This window comes from Notothenia rossii (assembly GCF_949606895.1).
Source record: "Notothenia rossii genome assembly, chromosome: 10".
Lineage (NCBI taxonomy): Eukaryota > Metazoa > Chordata > Actinopteri > Perciformes > Nototheniidae > Notothenia > Notothenia rossii.
Genome location: NC_136908.1, coordinates 17,123,087 through 17,146,507, shown reverse-complemented (window position 1 = coordinate 17,146,507; position 23,421 = coordinate 17,123,087). Strand labels below are relative to the sequence as shown.

At 38.0% G+C, this 23,421-nt stretch overlaps 2 protein-coding genes across 2 annotated transcripts; one reads left to right on the top strand and one right to left on the bottom strand.

Moving 5' to 3' along the window:
* Positions 1–2,664: 2,664 nt before the first annotated feature.
* On the bottom strand, positions 2,665–11,243 carry slc39a4 (solute carrier family 39 member 4). Its single transcript, XM_079655743.1, has 12 exons — positions 10,735–11,243; positions 8,452–8,763; positions 7,439–7,640; positions 6,659–6,828; positions 6,257–6,440; positions 5,578–5,750; positions 5,301–5,474; positions 4,789–4,893; positions 4,556–4,610; positions 4,304–4,456; positions 3,642–3,829; positions 2,665–3,559 (listed from the first exon to the last, which is right to left on the bottom strand). Exons 1-12 carry the CDS (start codon positions 10,933–10,935, stop codon positions 3,431–3,433), a joined length of 2,046 nt encoding a protein of 681 aa, XP_079511869.1. The 5' UTR covers positions 10,936–11,243; the 3' UTR covers positions 2,665–3,430.
* An 8,594-nt stretch (positions 11,244–19,837) lies between these two features.
* On the top strand, positions 19,838–22,591 carry LOC307022417 (CD59 glycoprotein-like). The gene is made up of 3 exons (XM_079655230.1): positions 19,838–19,995; positions 20,650–20,757; positions 22,296–22,591. The coding sequence occupies exons 1-3, from the start codon at positions 19,941–19,943 to the stop codon at positions 22,454–22,456; spliced, it is 324 nt and encodes a 107-aa protein (XP_079511356.1). The 5' UTR covers positions 19,838–19,940; the 3' UTR covers positions 22,457–22,591.
* The last annotated feature ends 830 nt before the right edge of the window (positions 22,592–23,421 follow it).

Here is a 23,421-nt window from a genome sequence, read left to right as displayed (position 1 = left end):
GCTCGGTCTGGCCCTCACATTTATTTGTAATGCCTCAGGAATATCTCTTTGAATTTGTGTGGCGCAGATGAAAAGCTCTTATTTGTTTTTAGTGGCTGTGGTTAGGACATGGAATGAAACACTGAAATAAAAAGTCTTGACCCAGAAATGGACTGATATGAGGCAATCAAAATGGGAGTAACAAGGAAAGTGGAATTTATCTTACTGCTGTAGCATGTCACTGTAAACTCCAAACACTTTAATCATTTATTATTTAAGCAAACATTAAGTTTTATTGTTTTTATACATGTGATGTTTTCCCCGATTTCCCTCAACTTTCTTAAATATTTACACATCTCCACTCAACACTCCCTTTGTTTCCAGTCTTTAGTCTCCCTCCCTGCAGAAATCCGGAACGCCCCTTCTCTCAACATCTTCAAATCAACCCTTAAAACTCATCCGTTCAACCTGGCCTTCCAGCAATAACTCACTCCCCCCCCCCCCCCCCCCCCCCCCACACTTACACTTCCATTTCTGCCCCCTGTTTTATGTTTATGTTTTTTTATTTCTTGTCCTTGTATGTTTCTTTGTAAAGCGACCTTGAGGTTATGAAAGGCGCTATATAAATTCAAGTTATTATTATTATTATTATTATTTAGCTTGGCATAAAGACTGTAAACAAAGGGAAACTGCTAGCATGGCTCTGTTAAGAGCTCACAAATTGTGCTGACCAGCTTCTTCCAGGCTTTATGCTAAGCTAACCGTCTCCTGGCTAGAGCCTCATATTGAACATATAGACGTCATCTAACTCTGAGCATCAAGGGAAATAAGTGTAATTTTCTGAATCAATTCAGAGGAACAGGATAACATCAAACCTCTGAAGTGGAAAGGAATGTCAAATATACAACATGCTTCAAATAATTGTCATGCAAATCAGCTAAAAAGCCATAACATGTTCTATAAAGTGAGTCAAACGAAAAAAAACTAATATCAGGGAAGAGAACAAGCAGTGACTTGAGTTTCTTTCCTCGCTGTGTTTTAATGGTGGACTCTGGCTTATACATATCTGCTTTGACTGACACCATGTCATAAAATGTGAAGAAATCTGCCTAATGAGCATATATATGTATACACTCAGGAGTATTTGGCTTTAACCTCTAAACTCTTAGAATTAGAGCTTTAAAAGGTGTAAACAACCCTTACTTAGACTAACTGCTGTGTTCATTTTCCCACCTCCCATTCAATCGAACTGATATTTAGTATAAACATCCATGTGATGATATACATTGACATACTGAAGCTCTGTGGTGGAAACAGGAAACAGAAAACAGAAAACAGGGCCATAAAGCCTGCGTTTTCTGGGAAGTGTTAGGTAATGGTCGGTGACAATGATTGAAGCGCAATCGATCGCCTCTCTTTTGTAATGTTTGTGATTGAACCAGAGCGTCTCCTTGGCAGCTGCAGATAAGACCTAAAAAAGGAAATTGATGTGGTAAAGAAGATCTGAATATCTTTCATGTGATCTCATCACAAAAGGCATTTTTTACATTATAGGAATAATAGGGAATGCAGTGCAACAATGTGACAGTGAGTCACCCTGCTTAATACCTTGAAGTGGAAGCTCATGAAACCAGGTCATTACTCACTTTTATTGTTTGCAAGGTTTTCCTACTGAAACATGAAAGGGTCTTTGACCTGTTGCTTAGAGTTGGCGTGCGGGACTTTTAAATATTAATGAACATCCACTATACCCTTTCCAAATGAGTTCACACAAAGGGATTTAGCGCCGCCAGGGAAAGCTCTCTGTATCTCTTGTGGTGAATGTATGCCTGCAGGTATGCCTTTTGAGCATCATCTCCCCTTAACAGCAGTTATTTACTGATACACTCACTTTTGATGCAGCTTTTTATGTCACTGCATCCAAAACTTATTTAAGAAGTTTATAAACTACATAAATCCAGAGAGGCAGCATAATCCAACATTAAAAGTCTGTCTCAAATTAGACTTTTTCGGTCTGTAAAGTCTGCTTGTGTCTACCAATGCCACTGTTAAAGATGTTTTATGCAGTATAAAGTGCGAGAAGCTCAAAGGGCTAGTTGTAGAGGTGATTATCAAGTGTTTTGTTGGGAGGGTAAGTTAAAGGACTCCAGGGGCTCGTAAAACCTCTAAAAATGAAAGTTGAAAATTATTGTTGCTTTTTGTTGCTGACATAAGGGAAATCCATGTTTCCTCTGTCAGCAGCTTCGTGCTGTAATATGCAATTTGGTTTTTTACAGCACATCCTTAAAGGATCAGTACACAACCTAAATGTTGTCATTAAATGGGTCATTTTGTCTTAGGAAGTGAGACGCTTGTCATACATGGTTACATTTACAGTATGCATGTTAATAATATGTCTGTGTGAGCTGAGTTGTCAGCGGACTCTGTCACTAAAGGAGACACTCACTTACCTGCAGGTTGAGGAGATTAAAAGACACGGATAAAGAGAAAATCCAAACAGAAAGATTGAAAAAGTAGATAAAATTCAACAGATGGAACAAAAGCTTAAACCCCTGATAGAGTTAATTCATGTTGATTGACAGGTCTCACAGAAATTACATAATTGGGTTTTGAAAGAGTTTTAATTTTCCAAACTAAGCTTAAAAAAAAGAAATATACCATATTGTATGTAATAATATATATTAACACATTTGTACATTTTACTTTATTAAAATCTCAAAAAACAGTACAAGTCTGCAGGCAGCTGGACAAGATATTTGGTATTGGAAGCGTTCTGGTTTCTGGGTGTAGTTCGATAAGTGTTAAACATTCAGGTTAGAGCAGCCATTTGGTGAATGCACATACATAGTCTAAGGGAGGAGCCAAAATGGGGAACATATGGCAGAAATGTTGGCTAACCAGTGAAACTGGTAAAAACAGAAAATAAATCATTTTCACTTCCAAAATCAGTGAACACATGGAGGAGACGCTACAAGCTTAAGGCTAATGTAAAATCCAGATCACCCATCATCAAACATGTCCATCGTTATAAATAGAGTCTTATCTTACCTCATCTTATCTGATGAAAAAGTGTACCGTAGTTAAAACCACCAAAATCACAAAAGTTTATTGTAAAAATATGTGTCAATTTATGACAACTTCGGGCAGACCGCCAATTGCTACATATTGTATCTTTAAGTCTTTAAGGCAATAGCCAATTTCAAACACATTGAATGATTAGTTTCCCATCTGCAAGGTCCTTTATTAAGTGCTTTGAGCACCAGGAAAAGCGCTATATAAATAACATGTATTATTATGATCCTTTTTTGGGTGGAAACAAGGGCCAGCTTTAAGCCTTTGTATGAATAAGGGCCATAAACAATATCATGTTACTGTGAAAGTTGTTTTTCCAATCTGCATCAATTATAACAATGACATTTGCCGTGTGAGACCATGGGATTCTTGACTGGTTTTAGAAGCTGATTCTCTCCTCATAAACGGACAGCAGCAACAGCATACCCCACCCGCTCAGCAGGCCGACGTTCTGCAGCAGGAACATCAGCCAGGGTCTCTTGTTGCTGATGTGGACCATGGTGGGCAGCTAGAAGGAGAAAGAGGAGAGATTTCAGTTTCTATTGTGATTCCAGCTACAGTAAATGTTGTCCTGAAAGACAAGTACTCACCATGTCAGCCAGCCCCACATACAGAAAGAGCCCTGCAGTGATGGCAGCGATCCACTGCTTGGTGGCGAGGTCGGTGGCTACAGACAGAGCGATGTACAGACCCACGAACGAGGTCATGGCGCTGCCGACGTTTAAGAGCAGAGCCTTGCGCACAGACACACCACTGTGGAGCAGAATGGCAAAATCACCTGTAGAGAAAGTTAGTAAAGTTTATTTTAGTATTGAATCTTTCATAGAAGAAGATCACGAAGGAATAAAAATTACACAAATGTGACGGCAATGACAAAACAAACATAAATAGTATATGATGGACAACGTGAAAGTCTAACTTCTGACTGTTGGTACTTAAAATGTTCTTATTGAGTTTGTACAGCAGACAAAAGCTATTTTTGGGAATTTGTGCTCATTCAATGTTTGTGATGAAGACAGTTGTTTCCCTGATACACAAATAGGATTAATTAATAGAAAATAAACAGAAAAACATCTGCATTGGTATCTGCATTGCCAACATTGGTATTCTAAAATGTCCATATGGCGCAACAACAGACCTTAAAAACGGACTGAAAAACACAATCGCTTAAGGCGAGACAGACGGCAGTTTCAATATGTGTTTGGAACACAACAAGAGCAACAGGCTGATGTAGTCTCTGTGTGTTCTTTACCCAGTTCATGAGGTAGTTCATGGCAGAGAACAGCGATTGACGTGGCCAGACCAGACTTCCATGACAGGGAGAAAGCTGCACCCATCGCTAAGCCGTCTGCGAAGTTGTGGATCCCGTCACCAATAGTTATCATGTAGGGAAGCAGACGCTGCTCTGTGGAGGCAGACGGTGTAATGGTTAGTGGTAGACTCCATGATCAGCACTATAATCACAACTTGATGATGCCATGTTTTTGTGTTGGAGATAACTCACCTCTGGTGCGCTCTTTCTGATGGGAATGAGATTTCTCATGTTCTTCAAAGCTAACCTGAAATGCACATGTTACATTAAACACTAACAAGTCCTGTTAGTGATGTATTAGTTACATAGTATTAGCTCAGGGTTTCCTCACACAGCTCTCAGCATTTTAAGAAATAGCATTTTCCCTTGCTTTTGAATATTTGTGCTCCACGTTTAAACTCCAAGCGTTAATGTATGTTTCTTACCAGGTCTAGTTTTGATGCTGACTCTGACTTTTCCTTTTGTTTCCTATCTTGTTGATACATTTCTAAAACGATGCCATGGTCACAGTGATGAGGCTCTGATTCTTCCTAAAAGAGAGAGAGAGACAAAATAACGGTTTGAGTTAGCTTGAAGGAAGTTTAGAGGGAAAGGAAAAAAGGACTTGAGAAAGTGAGGAACAGGATATTTTGTGAGGCAGGAACAAGATGTGAAACTCAACTTGAGAAAACGAAGCCAAACAAATGTAAGGAATAAATGCAAGACATCTGGTTTTTATTTTTATATTACAAGTCCATTTTTCCATGGCTCATTTGGGACAATTTTTCTCCAGAAATCTAGAAGTTCAAACAAAAGATAAGCTCCCAGTAGGTTCCATCTTTTTATAAGACATTTTGGAAAAGTCACAACATTTGAATCTAATGAAAATCAAGAATGGCGGGTCCATATTTATATTCCCATCATGCTTATTCTGTGTTTTATTATTTTATTCTCTTACCCCATGATGATGTTGATGATGATGATGATTATCTTTATATGCCACCAGAGAGAAGATTGTTTCCATCAGATAAAAGTAGTAGATCCCGCCAATCAATACCAACATCTTGTAAATGTAGTCCGGCATTTCTTCGTGGCTGCTGGCGTTGTGTGAATGCACGTGTAGACCTAGGAACTGGACACACAAACCACAAGAATAAGTCAAAATGAATATATACTGCATGAAAATCACCAAAACGGAAGACCTGATTGTCTTATAAAGGTTTTTTCTTGCTCACCATGGGTAGCAGATGCAGTAAGGCGTCTCCGGTCAGTGAACCCACAGCGAGGCTGATGCAGAACTGGATACACAGCTGGAACATGCTGGTGCACGAGGTGCACAGCAGGAGCACGATGCCAAACATGGACGTCAGCGTTATCACCACATTAGCAAGGGTGGCATACAGGTACCCTGCAGGAGTAAGCGAGAATACAAAAGGGGGATGGAGGTGAGTTAACAACATGTCAAAAAGGGAAATACCTTATAGTTGGAAGTACTACCAGACACCTTATGTATATTTGGGGAAAATTCATGTAAAATCAGCCTTCGTTAAAGCAATCAGGAAACAAAAACTAATAAGGTTTATTATTTTAGATTATTAAGAAGCTTGTAGATCAGAATCATTAAAGATTGCATAAATCAAATGCATTTGTTAGTTTGTTTTATTGTTTTTATTGTTTCATGCTTGTTTTCTTTTATTGTATTGTATCCATTGTTCCAGTCTAATCTGTAAATCACCTTGAGTCACCTTTGGGTAAGAAACGGGATTTATAAATTAATTCGCCTTGCATGCTTACGCAATACTGTAACAACCTGAGAATACTTTGAAGTGCGACTTTATTCTTGTTTTTTCTAAGTTTTTTAAATTACAGATGAAAGCAAGATCCCTGTTGGTTTTTGAGAACATGCACACTCACTCTCAGTCACGGTGAGCTCATCATGTGTCAGAGGGTCAGTGACCTCTGCACAGGCTCCGCTCAGGATCTGCTGGACCAGTGCAGGGCTGAGCCGAGCCAGGCCGGTCTGACCCAGACCGGGGGGGGCAGAGCTGTTCTCTGCCAGGCTGTGGATCAAGACCAGCTCTTCAGCTGAGAGACACAGCTGGAGAAACATTGAGACACAAAGGGTTAAGATAAACTGTAGTGTTAGCTCTAACATGATGCATGTGTCCACAACATTTACTTTACCATGAATCATCTGCAATTATGAATGAAAACAATGACATTTGCTCATATCAAATGCATATAAAATCAGCTATGTTGTAAGTTTGGCTGATCATTCTCCTAAACATTTTTTTTTCAGTACATTGGTATATTTACCTTATCCCAGATGGTGTTTCCTGCATGGCCCTCGTGACGTGTATGTCCGCTCTTCCTCGTCCGTCTGAAACCGCTATGATCGTGATCAGCATGTGAGTCTGTGTGTCCGTGTTCGTGCTGATGTTGGTTGTCAGGTCCGAGTTTCAGACTCTTCATGAGAGCCTCCAAATCTACACATCACAAACACAATACACATTGCAGCAAAACATCTCAAGAATTAAAATGGCTTTGAGAAAAAGACTTTCCCTAATGTTATCAAGAAAATAACCATGATGTGTGCTCATGAACAGAAATTAAATCACTAGATACAAATCCAAAGACAAAATCAGAGTTCCTGCATGATTCAATAACTACATTTTCAGACTTCCTAAGACAGCATAAAGCGGTATTGTTATTTTGCAGTCATACTGAAATACTGAAATATAAACAGGAAAATAAGTGCTAAAGTTACTTGAATTACATGCATTTATTGCTCAAATAATATAGTAGTAATATATGACAGAAATGATTCTTAGATGTTATATTAAAGAGGCAAACCTTTATTTGTATTGACCTTCTTTATTATCTACTGTTAATTCCACAGTAGATTAAAAGACCTATGAAATTGAATTCAAGACAATATAACGGTAATATGCTTTAAGCTTAAATTGCGGAAACCCTTAAAAGAACTTCTAAAAACATAAAATAAATCTTTATTTAAAGCTCTATTTACAGTGTATGTGTTTTTCTATCACTATATGTGGACCTGAATGTGTTTCTGTGTTTCTGAAGGACCTTTACCCTCGACAGTGAAGTTCTCCGACCCCAGGCGTTCCATGATGTCATCCATGAAGAAGCTCTCCTCAGGCAGGGCCCGGCTGATGAAGCAGTGACCTCTCAAGGCGTGGTACAGGACGCGACCCAAAACTGCCCCCACTTCCTGTCCCTTCTCTGCTGGGGATGCACTGACCTCTGTCATGATATCACTGGCCGTCACACACCTCTGGTTACCATAATTATACGGGAGACAAAGAAAGAAGGTATGGAAACAACAAAAGAGATTTGAATCACTGATTTTAATGAGATCTTTCAATGATGTTACCTTAAGCTGTAAGTTATAACTTAAACAGCTTAACAGAGTTATTTTACAACGTTTCTCGTATCATTTCTAGCATTACATTTTCAGTTTATATAATACAGCAGTAACCAACCATCATGCTGACAGTTGCTACAGTGATGTGGCTGAGTACAGGGCAAAGCCTAGTCGGTGTACTGCATCACCCGGTATGATAAGATATGTCGAGTGATAAATGCTGCCATGAACTCACTATAACACTCCCTTGAAGATAAAAAACAACTGAGATGATGTTCCTCTTTGAATGAATGACATTTTTTAGAAAGCAAGGTATTTTTAAAACTGTCTCTCTAGTTTAAAAGAAAAAGTTAATTATGGTCTTCAGTTCCTGTAAACCATGTAAAGCTGTTACGTTTATTCACTTGTCCCCAACCTTTTTTGCTTGTGACGTTTAATCGGCAAGCATGTCCTCAGGCATCACCTCAAAACAGAGCTGAGATAAGTCATTTATCTAGAGTAATATATCCTTCTTTAATAGTTGCGTAAGTGAAGTCTTGAGTAAGTCCAGGTCAGGGTCACCTCAAGGGTTTGACAGTAATTGTTGAGTAGTCTTTGCTGTTGTGTTTATAATCTTGTTAGGAGCAAAAGATTAGACGGCGATAATAAACCAGTACTAATATTATTTACAATACAATATAATGAATATAGTAGACTTTTAAATACTTTGTTGTATGTTTACCTCACTCTCCATGGGCACATATTGGTGATGAAGCTTTTGAAGCAGCACCTTTAATGCATGAACGTCTATGTGCTCGTGTTGATGTTCCTGGTCAGGCCCGCTGTCTCCATGCTGGTGCTCCTGATGGGTGAGTTCATGAAGGAAACGTTCGGCCTCCTCTCCCCACCTCCCCTGCCTCACCGCGCTGCACACCAGGCCGGGGGAGGAGAGGTAGAGCACACACCCGGCAGCCACATCAGTGAACTGAGACACACTGATGGCATTTCCAGTTCCATTGCTGATCAGCTGGTGAACGGCATCTGTTAAATCACACTACGCACAAATAAAAACACAGAAGAAGGTAAGTGAAAGAATGAAGTAGCTATGTCCGTTATTTTCAGTGAACAACAAAAAAACACATATAGAAAAAAGTTTAAGATTAACTTCTTTATGTTACTACTACATAGCTTATTCATATCACTTAAAGATTCAACCAAACACAAGAAAATATTAATTTGGAGAGATATATATGCACAATTCTTCAACCACAATGTAACAATCCTGGATATCAGCAGCTTTTATTGCTTTTCATAAGGCACATCTCTTTCAGATAGCAAGAGGTATAGCTGGCTACAATATAAATCAATATACCATGTAGCCTGACAATGATACATCCTGACCTAAAAACTGCAGTTTCATATATATATTTCCCAGGCTTTCACATATTTTCATACAGATTAATCACATCTTGGTTTTTCGGTCGAAAAAGTTGTTTTCAAGGAACAGTGTCCCAATGAATCTGTCTTAAAATCTCTGAGACTTCAGCTTCTTTTGCAATTTTAACTAAAGAAAACTTAAACTATTTATTTTTCAATGCTTTGAGAAACACACACACACAATTTTTTTTTCTTTCTCAGTTGTATTGTAATGGTAGGTGGGGAAGATTGATAAATATCAGTACAGGTAGGGGAAAATACATTTAAGTGATTGTGGTTGACCCACATCTATTAAAATACAAGGTCAAACAGTTGACATGACATTTAAGGCTTTTACGGTAGGTCAAATGGGGTTTATTATTTTACTGAACCTCTTAAAGGTTTTAATGACCTTTTTAGAACACTTGGTAACCTATATAACAAGCGGTTGTCAAATTCATTTGATGTCAGTTCTTTATTAGTAAAATACAGTGTGCTATAATCCAAGCCATTGTCTTTGTTCGTTGTGTTCACCAACAGCCACCAGATTAGGTTGACATTTATCAGTCACGCAGATTACAGATGACATTTAGGAAGTTCAGGGACTTCACTCCTGTTCACACTGATAAAGTGTCCTGCAAACAACGCCCTTTATATAAGTAGTGGTCTAGAGGTACAAATATGAATTACCTATTTATAGAGTTATCCTTTTGTTTGTATTTGAAAACATATTATTTATACCTTTAGTCAGATTTAAAAATTGAAATAGGACTAGTTCTACCATTCAGAAGAATCATTTTGTAATTTCATACACATACATTGCAGAAGCTACATTACTACATTAAAGCACAGTATTACTCTATTTGAGGTCTTTTAAGTAATACGGGTCCTATTAGTCTAAAGGTTGCCCTAATAACGTGACTGAAAGCTGAATATTACATTATGACTGCATTGGAACAAAGCAGAGCCATAATGCCTCAAAAGAAAAATATAATAAAAATAATAATAACCACTGAGAAATATAAAAGGATAAATCTCTAATTTTATTTGCGATATTCAGTCAATTCCATATTACATGGCAAAGTCTGAATGTGCTGACAAACCTAAAAATGTATCATTATATTTGTAATACAAATAGAAATAGGAACTGCAAACATAATTATAATTATCATCTTCCTCATCAGTATCAACATTTTGTATTAATTACAATTACATCAAAGTGTGATACAAATATATCCGAAATAGTGACCTCAGATAAAGGTTTTATAATCGCAGGTGCGAAAAAGCAGGTGCGCACGGCACACACAATCCATCTATTAGGCCTTCCTGTAACAAAAATCACATATAATTAAATAATTAAATTGTGATAAACACAGATCTAGATATTTAAAGGCTTTGGCTTCAGCCAAAACCAGTACAATTATTCAATCCTCAATCGATTAATTGAATAAAATATGATAATTTATATTTTTAATCCATTAAAAACTATTAACATGGTGGCTGTGGATAAGCAGTAACAGTTAGTAACTTGGACCTCGACCTTTCTCTGCACACTGCGGCAAACACTTGGCTCTAACCTGACTGCGGAGGAAAGCCTAATAAAACTCACCTTTCCACACGACACTTCGCTGCACTGCACACGTTTCTCGAGTGTATTAAAGACCGAGCCGAGGGACTCCTCTGTCAGATACTCCTGTCCGGGAGACACGATGCTGAGCACGGCCGCGTACGCTTCCCCCACGGCGGGAGACCCAGAAACAGACCCAAACCAACCCAAACTGGCAAGTATCAGCAGCGCGGAGGAATACATCTTTAAACTTTCTTAGGAACAAATGTTATATTAATGGATAAATTAAAAAGAATCAAACAGACACAGGGAGGCTGGTTCCGTCCCTATGTATTTCTACAGACACATTGAGCTGAAAAGAGCTCAGCTCACAGCCGTTATCAGTTTGAAACCTCTGCAAGTTCACAGCTCCTGGATTGTGATTGGCTGAGATGGCTCTGTCATATACCTTTCTCTGAAACCCTTTGTCACCTGTAAAGGGGAGAGCAGGCCTCTACTGCACACCGATAGGAATAGGCTACAAAATCAGATTTCAGGATTGGTTTATTTTGCATAATTTTGCTCACCTGCTTTAGATGCATCTTTAATCAATGTTAGATATTTTAAAAACAAGACAACTTTTATGCTGATGATGACCATATTATGTATGGAAGGTCATTTGTAGCCAATAGGAGTCAAACATTTCCACTGTGGTTCTGTACAGTAGCCTACATGCACGTGAGCATCCTGATTATGTGTTGACACCTATCCATATTTCAGAAACCTGGTTCGTATCCTAGTTTTTCACAATATTAGCCATTGGTATTATTCCATAGAAACCGTGGTATACTTTGCCAAATTTGCCAATCAATAACTTTCATTGAGAAATTATTAATTCCTGAAAAAGTATCTTTCACAAACATGCCACCAATTTAACAACTTTTCTCCCTTTTCCTAGAAAGTATTTCAGAAAAATCATCTGGAAACATACTTTCAGAGGAGTAAACGAACTGAAATATAAAGTCTAAAGGACATATAATAGAGTTTGTAGATTATTGTCACTCACGAGGGTTTAAGCACTGGGTTGTTTTCATTGAGAAATCACATGTTTCTCAACTTCATAGAATAGCTCTTAACACTAAAGGTAGACCTAAAGTCCTGCTTTAGTCTTACAATGTAAACTTAAGCTCTGAAGAATACAGTAATAACAATAAATAAACTCATTATGTCATACAAAAGTAATAAAAGAGTCATATTATATGGTACAGGGCTGCAGAAGCGAGGCCAATGGACTGACTTAATCGAAATATGTCCTTGACAACAGTCTTTTCATGATTATAATTAAGTCCCTATGATCGCTATTATCCCAAATAAAGACATTTGGAACTCCTCTATATAACTGTGCGTGTGTGTGTGTTTTACTGTATTGACCACCAGGTGGTGCAGTTGCTCTGTGAAGCTGCTGTCCCGTGAAACGTCTGTAAATCCCAGAATAAAAAAACGTTTAATAGATTTTCAGCCAAAATGTATTATTTTATTATTTAGGTTGATAACAGATGTTAGCTGTTAGCTTTATGCTTAGGTTAATTATTTTATGTTGTGCTGATCACTTGCTTGTTTTTAGTGTGTCACAGCTCAATAGCTATAAATAGCAGTTTATTAAGAAACAAAAAAGGGATGTTTTTGCTTCTGTTGAATATAATTATTTTCCAATGGAAATCCATATTTTTTGCATATTATTCTATAAATGTAGTCTGCTACTGTTAAATGTTAAAAACATACTTTTATAAAATATATTATAATGACTTTTCATAACTTTATAATTGCACAAAATAAAAAAACCAGCTTAACAAAATCAGAGGAATCATTACTCATCGCTATTTGACTAAATGAGAAGCAACAGTATCTATTCAGTTAATTGTCCTAATTTTCTTCTGTTATATGCCTACACATGGGTGACCCACCAGTTTATTTCCCTGTCTCAACAAACTCATAAATCCATAGCCGTAATTAATATAGCATTGTTTGGTTTCATATCTAGTCGGGTAAGAGTAAAAGATTGTGACTTCCTCTGCTGTTGCTTCAGGTCTGAACTGAAATCACGTCAACAGTCGCTCGCCGTCGGCCTTAGAAACCACTGAAGGGAGGATATTGAGTTGATTGGCTGCACATCACTTCACACACATGAACAGACAGCAACACACGCACACACATGCTTCCTGATGGCATGGGACCCCAGACATCTGCCCCTGCACACACACACACACACACACACACACACACACACACACACACACACACACACACACACACACACACACACACACACACACACACACACACACACACACACACACACACACACACACACACACACACACACACACACACACACACACACACACACACACACACACACACACACTGTCCAGTGACCTGCTTTTACATGTCACCCTCTGTTACATTGTCTGTCATGCAAACCTGTAGATGTTCTCAACATACACATTCATCAAGTCCAACACTGTATCATCATATGACACGCACACACACACACACACACACACACACACACACACACACACACACACACACACACACACACACACACACACACACACACACACACACACACACACACACACACACACACACACACACATTTTGTCACTGTATATCAATTTTTTGTAGTGTAATATCAAAAATAACTTGTAAATTAAATCAGACCTGATGTAAACAAACATATGTTACCCATCAGCATAATGGAAGTGAACAAGATATCAAAAAGGGAAAATCAATTCAGGATCTACATATACAAATGTATGGTGCCTTGTGAATCAACCTTTATACCTGGAAGCACATTGAAAATATTAAATACAGTTCCATGTGTCTTACATAACTTTCCCCTAAAATGTAATCTACACCTGTAACCAACAATTGTACAATAATACACTTTCTCAAATCTGTCAGAAAGTTTGCAATATATTCTTTTAAAATAAAAGTACAAATATATAAATGAATCAGTGTATGATGGTCGCCTCCTTTTCTGCCATCTCTCTCTTCAGTCGATTCTCTAATAAAAAAAACCTTCTCCTAAATCAATTGATGTTCAAAAAATCAATTCTACAGCCTTAAAAAACCAAAAACTTTTCCCAAACAAAATAGTAAGTCTATTACAGTCATAACTGTTACTGTAGAATGGAGGAACATGTTGCTCAATGAAAATCTTCAGTGCAAAACAAGTCTTTTGTGTCTCATGGAACAAACAGAAACAACATGAAAGCATAAGAAAAGGTGAACTGTTGACTTTTTCTTTTCTGTTACTTAATTACTTCTCAAAAATACTGTTTTGTGTAAGTGTTTGTTCTTTGTCTGGAAAATGTGGTTCAAGAAACAAATAGTTCTCTTCCAGTCACCACTTGCAGTGATGAAGAAAACAGAGAGCATCCTGGACACACACACACACACACACACACACACACACACACACACACACACACACACACACACACACACACACACACACACACACACACACACACACACACACACACACACACACACACACACACACACACACACACACACACACACACACACACACACACTGCAACTGTCTTGAACACTCGCTGCCTTCCCTCAGCCCTACTTTCTTTCTAAGGCTGATGTTTCCATTACAGAAATAAAAGCATGACGGCTAATCCAGTTATATGTTCCCTGGACGACACACACACACACACACACACACACACACACACACACACACACACACACACACACACACACACACACACACACACACACACACACACACACACACACACACACACACACACACACACACACATAGGGGGCATGTGATTGAAGCAAGACCTCCCGTTGTGCTTCCTGGAGCTCTGGGAATAAATACCAAATATTGGTAAACCACACACACACACTCAAGCATGCACACACAAAGACACACTCTTTTTAGTTCATAAAGTACATCGTTTATGATCCATTGAGTCAATTAGATGTAAGATTTAGAGCTACCAGATAAGGCCATAGTTTATATATAAGGTTGAAGGTAGTGTTCTTTTTACCGGCAGTCTGAATAAAACACAATGAGCACAGATCTGTACATCTTCAAATTAATCTTTGGTCTCAAGCCAGATGCATTTATTTCACTGGAAAATGGCAAATTTTTAAACTCACCTCGTAGTAACGATGTATTTTGTAAGATAACTGAACTTCAAGTTTTCGTTGTCCTTGTCCAGATAGATGGTAAGATGAAGTCAGCGATAGACGTGGATTTGCCTCAAACAATAGGGACATTGAAGGGATAACGGAGTTATTGAGGTATTTCTGTCCAGAAGCACAAAAAAGAAAGAGGGAGTACATGAGAAGGGAAAATAAAACAAGAGAGAGAGAGAGAGAGAGAGAGAGGGGAGAGAGAGAGCGAGAGAGAGAGAGAGAGAGAGAGAGAGAGGTATGTCCTACATGCATGGACACTCAGGTCATTCCAGATAATTATGCTACCTATGGCGTTTTTCTCTCTCTCCTCCATGCATTTATTCATTTACCGTGCTAACCCTCACACGCCCGACCACGAGCTAATCAAAACACACACTCCCCCTCTCAAACACACACACATTATCAGTTCACATACTGTACATATATGTGAGGTTTAATTGGTAATTTGGTGCTCTTTAGCGTTCATTGATTGAGTTAATTACGTCCTTAATGAGGACACTATTTCTTCCTATCTAATTATTAGAGTAGGTACACTGCTTAATTGTCAGTGTCCGGAAAATGACCGTGCCAGTTAGAAACTGTGGCCCATTGGGATCCAAATGTCTGAGAGTATGTGTCCTTACTTGTCTTGGTGTCTCATATGCTGGTGTATAAAGATGACATAACCTTGGGAATGGGTGATTTCTTTTTTTTGCAAAATGAGTCTCTTGCAGAAAATCTTAATCACACAAATTACAGGATGCTGAAATAGGCTGCAGAAAGACATTAATAACTTGTACGGAGAGCTATTAAATAATGTATTGTTCTTATCATTGTTTTGAATGGTGGAAAAATTTGTGGTTCTGCATCATTTGCCAAATATTCAGTCCGACATATCAGCAAAAGATATTGAACATTATAAATACCCATGCTCGCTTTAAATGAGCTCAACAGGGAGAGCTCTAAAGTGTGTTTCAATCCCCGAAAGAGGTGAGTACCTTTGCACAGTTGGAGCATGATTAGCATAATACATGTAGTTTTTAAGGATGCTCTTTTCATTTAGGGTTTCTTATGGAGTACACTTGTGAAAGTGCATATATTTGGTGTCTAAATTCATGGTAAGTAAGCTTTTTCCTGAGAATCCTGTACACACACGTACACACACGCACAGACACACACACACACACACACACACACACACACACACACACACACACACACACACACACACACACACACACACACACACACACACACACACACACACACACTCACACAAATGGTCAAATGTTAATTATTTATTAATGCATGGGTTTAAATCTTACGGTGTTGAAGTTTTTCTTCCTCGCAGATGGACAGAATACTGATTGAGAAAGAGAGAGGGATTTAAAAAGAGGTGGAGCAAGAGAAGAACAGGAACAAAAATTGATGGAGAGAGAGAGAGAGAGGGAGGGAATTAGAAAAATCAGTACTTAAAAATAATAACCATGTCATGGCCTGATTGGTTTGATTTTCCCATATTTAACTCAGTGGACTGGGAAATGAGAGAATGACAGAGAGGAATGGAGGGAGATTGAAAGAAAAAAATTAAACAAAAGAGAGCGAATGAAAATAGAGTTAATGTGAGGAACAGCAGATGAAGTAAAGGGGGGCAAGAAAGAATAAGAAGAAAATGACGCCAAAGGAAATGTGGATACTTTCACAAAAACACCAGTTTTCAGTTTTTTTCTCCACTAGCCAATGTTTGGCAAGGTATAGATTTTTTCCCAGCCAGGCTAGCTGTTTCACATTGCCATTTATGCTAAGCTATGGCTAACGTAACCTGCAGACATGAGATCCATATCAATCTTTCTATTGAACTCTTGGTAAAAAAAAAATGCGATCATTTCCTAATATGTCAAACTATTCCTCTGGTAAAGAAAACACGTTGTGTTAGGTATTCAGTGCTAATATGTTTAATACTTAATATTACGTTTTCCAAAATACATGTTTTGCTTTTGCTCTTTATGGAAAACTATGAATAGGAATTTGGTTTGTTAGCTAAACTTATGCCCAGCACAGCCATTGCTCATTTACAGCTTAGCAATTGTTTCTAGACAGGTCCTCAAAGTGACACTATTTACATTTATAACGTAACGTTGGATTAATTCGCTATTGAATTAGCTTCATCCTTATATGAAATTGCAGATTAATGAATATTTGTTCATCAAAATCCATGCAGCAGATCCAGATATGTTGTGTTGGATTCAGCTATGAAGCATGTCCTGTAGATGTGGCTGTAACTTGCTGTTAATACTTTTAAGGATCTCTTATAAATGTTTACATATTGGTGGCCAAAGAGTTTTTGCTTTTAATAAATGTCATGATTTCGCTACATTTTGTGTTGAAGAAAATCTCAATTGTAATCACATAATGCCACAGCGAGTAATGGGTGTCAACAGTTTTCCTAACGTTTAAATAAACAAGTATCCCGTCTTGCTTGTAGTAAACATCTATGTAGGCTGAGTGTGAGCCCTGCAGAGGCACAAAGAAGAAATCCACTTTTAGCCGACACCAGAAAGAAATGAAAGCCCTGGTTTGCCTCATTACACCAGCCTTTAGCCCCGGCCTCAGACAAGAAGTAATGAGCAGCAGGACAGCCAGTCATTAGCCTCAATAGCTCCAATGGCAAAGCAAAGTCACGTTGCTTTCAGATGGCGACATTTAAACCGCTTTGAAAAAATGTTGGGCTTCCCCCTGGGAAAAATGATTCGCGATTATTCTTCAAACTTCTCTGAATTAAACATGACACTGACTGCATTCCCTCATCAAATGATTCCCTTTAATTGATTATCACTTGTAGGTCAGGCCCACTTTTAAGGGTTGTGTTCTGTTAAACCTTTTTACAGGTTATAATATCCTCTTATCTATTATTCACAATGACATGATCTCTACTGTTATATAAGCACCAACGCTTAAACTGATTGAAGAAGCGGCAAGTCCATAAAGGAAATACTTAGGGTGGAAAAACTGAACCATGAACTCTCATTTCAAGCTTCTTGTGCATGTATATGAGAGTGTGTGTGAGTGTTTGTGTGTGTGTGTGTGTGTGCGTGTGTGTGTGTGTGTGTGTGTGTGTGTGTGGGTGTGTGTGTGTGTGTGTGTGAGTGTTTGTGTGTTTGTGTGTGTGCGTGTGTGTTTGTGTGTGTGTGTGTGTGTGTGTGTGTGTGAGTGTTTGTGTGTGTGTGTGTGTGTGTGTGTGTGTGTGTGTGTGTGTGTGTGTGTGTGTGTGTGTGTGTGTGTGTGTGTGTGTGTGTGTATGTGTGTGTGTTTGTCTGAACACTGATTTCAAGCCTTCAGCGGGCTCTGAAACGCAGAATGATGTGCAGCAAGAGAGGAGGAAAAAATAAGACTTAATGTGAATTCAGGATTATAAAACTCATAACACCCGGAGGAGAGTTTCAGTCCCGATTGAATGTTTATTGACATAAAACCTGTGTCGCTGCTGACAGCAGTGGGAGGTTGAGTCCTTTTATGGAGTGAACATTTCTTAATAAAAAAACTGCTCTCCTGGCACTTTTCATCGTTAACAGTTAAAACACTGCAAAATAGATTTCTTTCTGTACATTTGTTGACCTGTCTTGTGAAATATAAGTACATATTGTTCTAATTAACAAAGACACTCAAATGACGAGCACTTCTTTCTAGTTCTGCTCTGATTTGAGTTTTTTTTTACAATAAAGTTGCCATTATTTTATATTTTTCTTATTGCCAACAAAGAACAACTATAGGTAGTCTCTCAGTCTCTTGACTATATACAGTGCAGATATCAAGTGTTTAGGAAAGTAACAACGTCTCTTAGATTAATAATGCTTTCTACTCTAATACCTTCTGTTATTTTATGTAATTTAATACAGCTTTTACCCAGTGTGCCATCTGTCCCTGCCCACTGTTTGTTGTTTTTTCTCCTGTATAAACCTGGTATAAAGTCGGTACATTTTACACTGATTAATGTAAGCCTCTATCTCAGCTGAAATGTGCTGACTCATCTCCATTTTTGATAGACAGAGATATGACACATTATCTGACTTTGAGGGCAAACCCTGCAGCAGTTACAGTTTCTCAGCTTGCAGCATGTAGCTCCACATTTCAGGCAGAGTGGATTTGTATAAACTGCATCAACATGTTTCCATATCCCATTAAACATTAATCTGCAACAAACTATCACGATATGCTGCAACTTGTGAAAGGTGGCCCAAAAACTTAGTTTGATTTCTTCCTTTAGTATGTCGTTATTTTCTGTTTTCCATCAGTTCCTCTTACTCCTACTCACCTATCAAGACAGTTCATTTACTTTCCCTCTCTTTCCTTTCTTCTTTAAAGCTTTCTTCTTACATTTCTCCCTTGACTCTTTGCTTGTTTCTCACTTTTATTTCCTAATAGGTTAAAGAGCAGATTTCTGTATTTTTCCACAAGTTGAATAATCGTGATTGTGTAATATTTAATTAAAAACGTCCTTTTACCCTCGAGTGAGTCCTGTGTCCATTTTGAAATAAAAAACATTGAATGAACTTACTTGGTAGACATTTCTAAAGAAAAATACATTAAAAACATTTCTTAAATCTATTTAAAATGTCTCTGTTTTATACGGACAGGGCACTTTATTGGCCATTATTATTGACGCCGGGATCAAAACAGAACATACAGTAGACTTTGAACCCAAACAAATGTTTTGTTTACTTACCCTGTCGATGCTGCTACAAAAGCCTCTTCTCTATGAGCTGAAGGTCATTTCCCTCACATCTAGAGGTAAGTGTTCTTTGACTGCAAGGCCAACATTAGTGGAGAAAATGTTTATAGATAGTTTAATTACTGCCAAATGACACATTTTGTATCGGTTATGTCATATTTATATCTGTCCTGCTTTGTAATTTTAAGACATATTTCACATATTTTATTTGAGTTTTTGCAAATATTATCCTTTTTTCACTTCAACAATTATTTCCTTCTCTTAATCCAGCTGTAACGCTATTGTGATATTTTCCTTATTTTAGCTTTTTTCCAGACTTTTTTCAGTCACTATGAGGAGCTCTGTGGTGTTGTGCCTCGCTGTCAGCTTTGCAATGTTTGGATTTGGTAAGAAAAAAAAGGGTTGCAGAAGGAATCAGTACTGCTTTCATTAATGCTTTTACTCATGAAGAGCGCAGCCAAGTGGGGCTAAGTCAGAGAGATAGAAAACCATCAGCCTGAGGAGATCTTTTGGCAGATCAATGTGCAGTTTGCATGTTCTCTTCTTGCATCATGTGCTTCACACTATGCAGAGTCAGTGAGAAATATGTATTCATAATATTTATCATGATGTCTCAGGTTAGCAGTTTGCTTTGTGCACAATTGTGTTGTTACGTGTTGGTTTGATTTATTGACAAAGGTCTAGAAATGTATGAAAAACTAAATGTCAGAAGCATTTTATTTTCAGGGATAAAAGCTCCCGGATTTATTTGCTTTGTTATTGAGACGTCACAGTAAGTTGTTATTATAATTTTAGCAGGAAGTATCATTTACTTACATTTTGGCTGACACCTCCAATATCTGACATTAAGAGATAGTTAACATCTGGTCAAATGTGTTATTATTCGCTTTCTTGGCAAGAGTTATACGAAAATATTGATTCAACATTTCTTATCTCAGGAACATGACCATGGGAGATGAGTTCACATTCACAAAACACTGACTGTTCCACCTGAAACTTTACTAAAAATCCTGAATCCTTTTGATCCCTCTCTTGTCCAGGCCTCTCCATCCAGTGTTACTCCTGCCCTGATGGCTCCTCCAACAGCTGTGCCGCCAAACTGGAGTGTAACCAGGGACAGGACAGCTGCCTCAAACTCACCAGTGGTGGTAAGTGTTGTTAAATATTTGGTGGATTAGAAAACATAACAGAAAAATACAGATTAAAACTACAGGTCATGAAATACTGAAGGCAGCAAAGCAATCTTTTGTCATAAAATAGTCCGGCAAAAATTCAACTGAATGGAAAGTCATTTTGCATTTATTTGACTACTTCATATTTAAAGGGGACCTATCATGCAAAATGCACTTTAGTACGTCTTTTATACATGAATATGTGTCCCCGGTGTATCAGGGAACCCACCAAGTGTCAGAAAACACAACCCTCTCTCCTTTCCTCCATACCCAAATCTCTAAAAACGGGGCTGCAACGGAGCTGATACAGACTGATACAGATTTGAATTTGTCTGACTTCAGAAAAGGGGTGCTCCGCCTATATGGGCAACTCTCCACCTATCAGTGGAATGGGGGGTTGGGCCACGGCCATTGCCGCTCAAAAGCGCTGGAGACGCTGTAGAACATATGCCAGGCCTGTAAGTGGCGCTTTAGTCTGCCGCAAAAGCAGCGAAGAAGACTTCTCACAGAATCAGCCCTTGCAAAAACAGGGCTAAAAAAGAGCAAATAGAACGAAATGAGGCATGGCTAAAATGCATGGTATTTTGATAAAAAACCATCACAGACATGTTTTAGATAGGTATGGCCCTACAATATATTATTCAAATATAGCATGATAGGTCCACTTTAAAGTTGCGTTTTCTTGGTTGAATGCTTTAAATGTAAAGATGTAGCAGTAGGAAATGGCTTTTTGTTTGCATTAGCAGTAACTCAAAACAATATTTTGTCTATACATTTTGCCACAGAAACATATTGCAATACTTTCATCAGTGTTGCAGGCTCTCACTCACCATTGTGTTACCTCAATCGTCAGACATTTATATAAATGAAAATCTTCAAGATTATTACTTTCAGGAAACAATGGTAAAAAGTTACATTTACGATTTGAATGATAAAAAAACATAATATTTCTGTCATGATGCAGGTCGGTGTGGAAACATATTTTTTGAATTAGAAACCAAAATACACCTCTTTTCTGTTGAACAAAGGTTCAAGGTTTATTTGTTGTTATTCTCCAACACATGGGCTGCGTTCCTAACTGTGTACTTTTCCTTATTTCCAATAATATGTGCTGCAACTGCCATAACAAAGTCAGGCTTGTGCATGCAATATACTGTACAGTACATAACACTGGGATATTCTACTTTAGAAAATATTACTCTGTCATAACATTACACATTGAGCTTTGACCCTTGTGCTACAATAGGACGGGCAGAAGAGCATGCTGCTGAATTTGACATACTATGTATTGGGACATACTTAATATTTTACTGGCATTTTAAATGTATTTTGTGGCTGTTCATTTCCTGGCATAAATTGGCAAAAATGTACACATTTGATCTGACAAAAACTAATGACACACAAACAATTTTGAGTATGATAGTGCTTTGCTGTGTTTGTTCGTCTTCTTGTTATCTGTTACAATGAATGTAATGCACAAAGGACTAATGCTTTGTCTCTCACTCTCCCCTCAGAAAATACCTACACCTCGTGTATGACGTACGCAGACTGTGACTTCATGACTCTGGCCGTCAGATACGCCCTCGCTGACTTCGAATTCGACTGCTGTCAGTCAAAACTCTGTAATGGCCAAGAGAAAAGTGCGTTTCAGAAGTTCAAGGACTTTTTCGGTTAAGAAATGAGAAGGAAGAAGAACAAATACAGTCACGTGATTTCAGTATGTGGATTATTTCATGTAGGGTGTATTTGTATTACCACTGCTGAACATTATTAAGCACTTAACGTCTTAATAAAAACAATGTTTTTGAAATACTTTGCCAACGATTTATTTTTCTACATTAATACACTGCAAATATCTCTATCTCATAAACAATGGTTTGACTATAACACATTTTGAACGTCTTATTTCTTTAACCATTACTATATAATTTATACTTTATCACTTTGTTTATAATTATTGCCATTCATCTTGATTCTACTGCTGCAATTTCTTTTTTACTTTGTCTTCTTTTATTCTTTTGAAATTATTTTAACTTTATATTAGCATTTGTGAAGGTCTTACTTTTTAAGAAGGCCCCCTTTAAAAAGAGTTTATCAGTTGTTCGCATTTAGATTTGGTATTTTGACTCAAGAATATTCCGAAAGCTTTTCGATGCACCCTTGACAAGGACTCTCTTATTTTCCTGAAGTAATTACCTTGAAAGAAAACAAGTTGTCTTTTTCTTAAAATGTGTTCCACAGGTGCACACACAATTTTAGTTTGAAAATTCAAGGCTGCTGTGCAAACATTGATGCAGCATTAAGCAGTTTATTGTTTTTTATTCGTCTAAGACAGCACAGTGTGTAGCAAGACTGTGAAAGATGGATAGACCAGGGGAAACACATCCAGCAGAGAGAGGGGTCGACAACATGATGCTCTTTGTGGCTCAGTGGCCTGAAACACTCCATGTGTGATGGATGGCTGGATGCAAAACTATGATTTTCAAAAGCTCTCATAATAGCAATGACTCAACAATAGGAAACAGTCTGAAGAAGATCATCAAAGACCATGAATGAATGTCTGCTGCCGCCCTTGAATAATAATTAAGATCGCATTGAGATTATAAACAACCTGCAGTATTCCCCCACAGCCCATTATAG

Coding starts and splice junctions, on each gene's coding strand:
- slc39a4 (XM_079655743.1), bottom strand. CDS start 10,935: ATGTATTCCTCCGCGCTGCTGATACTTGCCAGTTTGGGTTGGTTTGGG. Junction 5,475..5,577: donor TACTGCATCTGCTACCCATG/GTGAGCAAGAAA, acceptor TTGTGTGTCCAG/TTCCTAGGTCTACACGTGCA. Junction 4,611..4,788: donor CAGCATCAAAACTAGACCTG/GTAAGAAACATA, acceptor TGTGCATTTCAG/GTTAGCTTTGAAGAACATGA.
- LOC307022417 (XM_079655230.1), top strand. CDS start 19,941: ATGAGGAGCTCTGTGGTGTTGTGCCTCGCTGTCAGCTTTGCAATGTTT. Junction 19,996..20,649: donor CTTTGCAATGTTTGGATTTG/GTAAGAAAAAAA, acceptor TCTCTTGTCCAG/GCCTCTCCATCCAGTGTTAC. Junction 20,758..22,295: donor CCTCAAACTCACCAGTGGTG/GTAAGTGTTGTT, acceptor CTCTCCCCTCAG/AAAATACCTACACCTCGTGT.